Source organism: Egretta garzetta, unplaced genomic scaffold (genome assembly GCF_000687185.1).
Source record: "Egretta garzetta isolate BGI_Z169 unplaced genomic scaffold, ASM68718v1 scaffold402, whole genome shotgun sequence".
Taxonomy (NCBI): Eukaryota; Metazoa; Chordata; class Aves; order Pelecaniformes; family Ardeidae; genus Egretta; species Egretta garzetta.
In genome coordinates this window covers 611,734-619,061 of record NW_009258823.1, presented here as the reverse complement: position 1 = coordinate 619,061, position 7,328 = coordinate 611,734, and the positions used below count along the sequence as shown (strand labels likewise).

Below are 7,328 nucleotides of genomic sequence, written 5' to 3'. Positions count from 1 at the left end.
TGAGTCGCTCTCCTGCCGTCCTGGTGTCACCACGCTCATTCTGAAGAACCGCAAGGGCTCTGTCCCCATGGCCCTGCAGCACGGGTGGGTCACGGGCATCGCTGCCATGGGGGTCTGGGGGTCCTGGCGTCACATCACCACCCACCATGTCCCCTCCACAGGGCCTACCTTGTCCCCTCCTTCTCCTTCGGGGAGAATGACCTCTTCCGCCAGGTGGTCTTTGAGGAGGGCAGCTGGATGAGGAGCATCCAGCAGCGCTTCCAGAAGATGATGGGCTTTGCTCCCTGCGTCTTCTATGGCCGAGGTCTCACCTCTGTCCAGTCCCTAGGCTTCCTGCCCTACGCCAGACCCATCACCACTGTGGGTGAGCATTGCCTGCTGGGGCAGAGGGGACCCCCAGAAGGTGGAGGGGTGGAGGAGGATGACACCCTGCCATGGGTGGTGTTGGAGAACAACACCCAGCTTGTGTCCCCGATGAGCCAAGCTCATCCCCGTGCCACCAGCCCGACTTTCCTCCACTCCTGGCAGTGGGAGAGCCGGTGACAGTGCCCAAGATCCAGGACCCGAGCTGCGAGATGGTGGACATGTACCACGAGATGTACATCCGCTCCCTGCTCAAGCTCTTCAACGAGAACAAGACCAAGTACGGGCTGTCGGAGACGGACGAGCTGCACATCCTCTGAGCGTGGCCGGCGCCAGCGGCCAGATCCTGGCTCACAAGAGCAAGCGGCTCTTGCGGGTGGGGATTTCAGCCAGCCTGGCACAGGGAACGCGGGGGACAGTCCCCACTCCAGCCCTCCGCTCCTCTGGCCAAAAAACCTGAGTGGGAGGTGGGAGGAGAGGAGGAAGCGAGGAGAAAGGGAGATTGGGAAAAGGTCCCCCTGGAAAGGCCTTTGGAGGGGCTGCGGGTGACACAGCTGTCCCCTGAGGACATGGGGCTGATGTGGGGAGGCTGGGGGCCAGCGATGGGCACGGTCCCCGCAAGATAACCGGGACACCATGAGGGTGGGGGGCATCATGGGAGGAGGGAATGAGATGGGCTCTTTGGGGTGGCATCCCGACGGTGAGTAGGACCAGGCTGGGGAGACCTTTCCCCCTGGGGTGGAGGGGAGGACACTCCTGGACTTGGGGACTTGCAGAGTGGCCTCAGCTGGGACCGTGTGCCCCTGGGCAAGGGGCGGGTGCAGCTCTGGCCCCAGATGAGCCTTTTATGCCACCTCTGTACCCAATATAGATTTCCAAACCCCCCGCCACTGCCTATGTCTATGCTGGGGGGGCAGGATCGGTGGCACCATGGCCGTATCCCTGTGCTCCCCATGTGGGTGGACCTGCCACCCACCCATGTCCCCTCACTGGGGACCCTTGCACCGCTCAGGTGCAACTGAGCAGCTCCTGGGTCCACCTGGGCTGCGTTGGGTATAATGGGAGGTGAGGGGCAGCAGCTGCTCTTACTGGATTTAACTGGGCTTGGGGGGGGGTGTCTCCTTCTTTCTCTGCTCTCGGCACAGTGAGTGAGGGGCTCTCTGGGTACCGGTGTCCGGTGGGATGGGGATGTGGAGCTGGGATGGGGCATCCCTGGGGCTCTCTCCCACCCTGGGTGACCTGGGCGGCTCCTGGTGGGATGTGGCCATGTGTGGCTGGTGCCGTGGCCACGGCTGGGGGGTGACACCCCGATGATGGTACGGGCACCCCTTCCCTAGGCACATGCTGGTGGGACTTGGGGAGGTGGGGTGATGGGGGGCAGCCCCTCTCGGGGCTCCCTGTGGTGGGGACAGCCCTGTCCCATCCCTGCCCAGGCTGGCGTGGGCCGGTCCCAGTGCTGAGAGCCATCTCTGGGCTGCTCCTGTCTGTGCTGGCGCTTGGGCAAACAAAAGGGCTGGGTAAACATTTGGAAAGCAAACATTTGGAAGGCAGATTCCCAAGGGCTCTCCCATCACAGCGGGTGTCACCGCTCTGGCCCGTCGCCCCAAACCTGCCCCGGTGTGAAGGTAGTGGGTGGCTTTGCTCTCAAACGCTTTCTGGGGTGAGGGTGGGCATCTCCTCCCTCTTCCTTCTGCTATGGGAAGAAACAGGACTGAGCATAGAAAAAGGGGAAGGGGCTTTATTGGGGGGTGACGGGCAGCAAGTGCCCCGCGCCACATCCCTCCCCGCCTCTCCCAAGGCCAACAGAGTGACAGGGACATCTCTGAGAACCTCTGCCAGGCACACGGGGGACCCAGCATCGGCTCCGTCCCCAGGTTCAGTCCAGTCCCTGCACGTCACTGTTGAGCAGACTGGAAGGACCGTGCATGCCCAGGGAAGGACCAGTGTCCCTTCTCCGTAGTGACCTGTCAGCCCCCACGTGTCCCCAGGAGTGCCCCAGGATGGGACGCCAGCCTGCCTCCCCAAATGGCTTTCTTGGCATCTTTCCCATTCCCGTGGGTGCCTGGGGGGCTGTCCTGCCCTGAGTGGCACTGGCACCCTCCTCCCACAGCATCCTGGGGCAGGGCTGGGACAAGCCCCATGGCCACCAGCCCTCAGCCCTGTGGTCTCTGCCCCAGCAGAGGCTGGGCAGGGGCAGGTCAGGTTTGGGGACCTGGGGGGTGCCAGGGTGCCCACACAGAGCCTGGAGGGGCTGGAACTCGTGGAGACCAGGGATGAGGTTACTGGAACCCCCTTGGCCCCTCAGCACCCTCCTCCACTCCGTGCTGTCCCTCTCCCTCGGGTGTCACCGTCAGCGTGGCTGCCACTTGCGATGTTGTCCATGGAGGGGGATACCAGGGCCAGGTTGCACATGGACATGGGCTGGAGGCGCTGGGCTGGCCCCCGGCGCAGCTGCCCCCGGTACTTGTCCCCAACCATGAAGTACAAGATGGGGTCAAGGCAGCTGTTGATGCTGGCCAGGGGCCGCGTGACCTTGTAGGTGAAGTTGATGATGTTGAGAGTCTGGCAGTCAGCTTGGAAGTAGCGGGTGGTGTAGTAGATGGTTCGGGTGATGTGGAAGGGCACGAAGCAGATGGCAAAGACGGTGAGCACGATGATGATCATCTTGATGGAGCGCTTCTTGTAGGAGGGCATTCGGGGGCTGGGGCTGGAGAAGCTGGACTTGCTGAGTCTCTTGGCCATCAGGCAGTAGCACAGGACGATGACCAGGAAGGGGACCCCAAAGAGGAGGGCCATGACGGAGGAGCTGTAGTGCACGTAATGGTCAAACTCCTCGGGCTTGGTGGTGTCGTGGCACAGGGTGCTGTTGCCCTTGGAGCTGGTGGTGACGAAGATGAGGTTGGGGATGAGACAGATGGTGACGACAAGCCAGGCACCCACACAAATGATGCGGGCGTGCTTGGTCTTCACCCACTTCAGGGAGCGGATGGGGTGGCAGATGCCCATGTAGCGGTGGACGCTGATACACGTCAGGAAGAGGATGCTGCTGTAGAGGTTAGCGTAGAAGAGGAAGCGCACGATCTTGCAGAGCCATTTCCCAAAGGGCCAGTTGTTGCGGTCAGCGTAATAGTAGACCAGGGTAGGGAGGGAGAGGACGTAGAGCGTGTCGGAGACGGCCAGGTTGAACATGTAGGTGGTGGTGGCATTCCAGGGCCTCATCCTGGAGATGAAGATCCACAGGGCCCAAGAGTTGAGGGGCAGCCCCACCACGAAGACGATGCCGTAGGAGATGGGCAGCAGGATGAACTTGAACTCCTCGTTGAAGACGCACTTTGCCTCCGCCACCGCGCTGGTGTTTCCTCCTGGCCAGGGAGTCGGCGTCGGTGTCCACGGGGCAACTGGGAACGTCCTCACTGAAGTGGCCATGTTCGCCGAGCCAGATCTAGGGGAGCAGTTAATAAAAGCGCGTTAGTCGTCGATCCTGACCATTGTCAGGCACAAAGCGTGGAAGGCAGCCAAAGACGCCAGATTTTTTTCCCCCCCTCCAGGAGCTCCAGCCACTTTGATGGTTCTCTGTTTTTTCTCAGCTCGCGCGTTCAGGCCTCGCGGGGAGCCAAGGGAGGCTTGACGAATCCTCCCCTTCGCAGACCCCGCAAGGACACCCGTTAATCATCCCTTTGAGCGGCGCGCAGTGACACCAGCGCCGCGTGGAGCCGGGAAGCGTGCCTGAGACAGAGGACCGCGCCGGCCCCGCCGGCCAGCAGCCCCACGGCGTGCCGAACAATGAGATCTTTATGAGCAACAGCAGCCCCCGGCCGGTGCCAGCGCAGCCTCTTGGAAGCCGGCTCAGCCTAATTGGCACCATCCTGACAATGCTGCTCATCCCAGAGGGCTCCTTGACAGAAGAAAGGCGGGAGGAGAAGAAAGGCTTGTCTGGGGGAATATTATGGCCCAGAGAAATCCTCGGGGGGCTGTTAAAGGAGCCTTTGGGAGAGAGCATCCCTGGACGGCGAGGGGCCTCCAGCTGCCGGGTATTCTCCGTAGGAGAGGGATGATCTAAGGCCTGTGGAGAGGAGCTGTGCCGGAGCCAAGTCCCAGCCCAAGACAGTGCAAGTTCAGAAGGCAGGCGGGACGTTTCCCCTCGCACACGGTTAGCACCGAAGGCTGGGATCCGCGTCCTCCGGGGCTGAGGTGCGAGGGCGAGTTGTCAAAGGGTTGCATTCACCCCTTGGGATGTCTACGGGTTCAGAGCCCGCTCCTCCAGAGGGAAGAGGGGGCTTCTGCCACCATTGTGGTGTCCAGCGCGGTGAAGGCTGCCCATGCCTTGGCCCTTCTACCCCCGCCACCATCCCTGGAGAAGCAATTTCGGGGCAGGTGCTTCTGCTGGCGAGGACGGATACTTGGATGAGTAACCTGGGAGCTGGAGCCTCCGCCGTGCTGGGGTTTGGGTAGCCCAAACCGTGCCTGGTGGAGGGAGCGCTGCCGTGTCTCCAGCTGCTGTTGGTCCAGAGCTCACCCCGGAGCTGATGGGCGCCAGGAGGACTTGGGGCTCAGGGAGACGGCGCACGTTAGCGGGATGCTGGTGCTGGAGGTACGAGGCAAGAGGCTGCGTCCCCTCAGGCTCCTTCCTCCCTCGGCTCCCTCCTCATCCCCCTCCTGTTTGCCCTTTGCCTTCGCCGCTGAGCCGTGCAGCCTGACGGCTTCTCGTGGCCAGCGCCGTTGGCAGGGATATCCCGCAGGGTGCATCCACGGGGTCAGCCGAGCTGCAGCCCGTCGCCTTCCTGCAGAGACACCCCTGGGTTTGCAGAGATGATCATAAATGAGTCAGCAGGCAGATTTATGACAGGGATGAGTTCAGAGAGCAACAGGCAGGTCCTGATCAAACATTAACAGTGGGAAGAACTTGCTCTCTTTTCCCAGAACCAGGAGGGAAAGCCATCCGGTAGGAAACCCTAAGCCTCCGAGCGCTGGTGCCGGTGGCGGTCCCACGGGGCTGGCTCTGCTGAAGGAAATGTTGTGCTGGTCGTGCTGGTCCCAGCCCAGCGGCTGCGTCTCCCCAAGCTGCGACGCTGCCGAGGACACAAGGCACCAGATTTGTTTTCCTCTTCTAACCTCTGAGTGCAAGTGAGCATGAAGCCTTGAGCCCGAGCGGACCAGGGGTACCGCAGGGTTCAGTGACCAAAGCTAATGCCCACGACATAAGTCAGCAAGCAACTAAGACAGGAAGAAGCCAATAAATAAAAAGTAATAATCTGGTGCAAGAAACGCATAAGGAAAAAGAGCCCAAGCTTCTGCCAGCTGATAAAGCCCGTGCGCAGTCAGTGCTCAGCAGCATGATTTAACCTAAGCAAGCTTCCTTTGGGGATAACCACCAAAAAATAAAAATGCAAACGATGGTGACACTTGGCAAGCTTTATCTCAACAGGTTTCCTGCTTCCTCATCTTAGTCACGATCAAAATCAGTGGTTTCAATTACTGATTCACATCAGTCCACCCCAAGGGCACGTCACTGCCAGGCCCGTTCCTACTCCTCGCTGACGTCCCCGGCAAGGCTCTCCCTGGCCGCGGCCTCTCCAGCGTGGGCTTTTCAAGGAGGGACCAACCGCAGCCACGGTGAGGTCTGAGCCAAGTGTTTGGGCTCGTGGCCGGAACATGCCGGAGGCGGGAGGCACTGCAGGGAAAGGATGTGGAGCTGGGGAGGCGATGCCCGCTCCTGCCCTGCCTATTTTGTGGGGACACGAGGGCTGTGATGTTGGGAATCCCTGGCCCATGGCAAGCACAGCTCCCTGGGACGGGGCCCGATGGGGAAAGGGGCAGGGGCCGGCCATGGGGCCGCATGTCGGGGGGCACGTGCTGCCCTTGGCCCCTTGCCGCAGGAAAGGGAGCTCTGCCCTGGCTCCTGGCCCCATGGCCGTGCCCAGCCCGAGCCCGTCCTTCAGCCCCGGTGGGAGCTGGAGGCCACCCCCCAGCCCAGGGTGCCCCCAGCCAGGGGTGCCCCAGGCGCTGGCCGAGCCTGCCCACCCTGGGGATTCACTGGGGTGTTGCAAAGACACAAAAGAAATGAATGAGTGGGGCAGCATCAAAGGCAGACTCTGCCCCAGAGCCAAAGTCCTGCCCGCTGGCAGGACAGGACAGGGGGTCAGGGATCGTGGCGCATCCAGCAGGAGCTTCGGAGAGGGGACAGGAGAGTGGATTTTGGAGGGGAGCAAGCAGCCACCAAGAGACGTGGGGCTGGGTGAGCCTGGGACAACTGCTGCTGGAGCACGGGAAAAACAGAGCTTTTCTTCTCGCCTAAGCCCTCGGAAATTGCAAAACAAGGGGAAATTATGCAAAGCATCCTGCAGAAGGACCCTTGTCCCTAATCGCCACGTGGTTTGTGCAGCCAAAGCCCCGGCACAAGGTGAGTGTGACCCAATTTCTCTTCCATCTTTCCCTTCAGCTGCAAGAGCAGCCAAAGCACGATCCGCCCACGCTGCTCGGGTGCCAGTGCCTCCTCCCCGGGGACGCCAGCGGGGACTGCCCACCACGTCCCCTGCTCCGAGGTGACCCCCTTGCTCAGTGGGCTGGGAGATGAGGGTTTACTTTCGCCCTTGGGTGCGCTGTCCCCATCCTTCCAGCTCCCCAGGGAAGGGCAGGAGCCTGAAGCTGCTGCAGCCCAAGGGGCAGCTTCAGCCTGCGAGGAGGCAGCGATTTGAGGGATGGCAGGGAAGATGAAGGCAAGGAGGTGGCCGCACCAGGAAGGATGGAGGCCCTTGGTGATGGAGGAAGGTAGTGGCATGTTAGGGAGGAGGACGCACGGAAGGATTTGGGGATGGTGGAGGGATTCGGAGAACTGGCTGACCCACACTCCACACCCATCCAGCCCCACGGATGCCACCTCTGTCCCTCGTGGGGCCAAAGCTGCTCCCCACAGGCCCCCCCAAAGCCCGGCTGGGTTTGCATGGCCGTGTCACGGCCACGGTGGG

At 61.7% G+C, this 7,328-nt stretch overlaps 2 protein-coding genes across 2 annotated transcripts in view; one reads left to right on the top strand and one right to left on the bottom strand.

Annotated features, from left to right (window-relative positions):
• The window catches only part of LOC104135988 (diacylglycerol O-acyltransferase 2-like), a 3,959-nt gene extending 3,062 nt beyond the window's left edge, over window positions 1-897 (top strand). Inside the window, exons 5-7 of the mRNA XM_009649693.2 lie at window positions 5-84; window positions 162-364; window positions 529-897. Coding sequence (XP_009647988.1) covers window positions 5-84; window positions 162-364; window positions 529-683 — 438 coding nt within the window. The 3' untranslated portion in view covers window positions 684-897. The remainder of the gene's footprint in view (window positions 1-4; window positions 85-161; window positions 365-528) is intronic.
• A 1,767-nt stretch (window positions 898-2,664) lies between these two features.
• P2RY4 (pyrimidinergic receptor P2Y4) lies at window positions 2,665-3,789 on the bottom strand. Its single transcript, XM_009649677.1, has one exon. It carries the CDS (start codon window positions 3,787-3,789, stop codon window positions 2,665-2,667), a length of 1,125 nt encoding a protein of 374 aa, XP_009647972.1.
• Window positions 3,790-7,328: the final 3,539 nt, after the last annotated feature.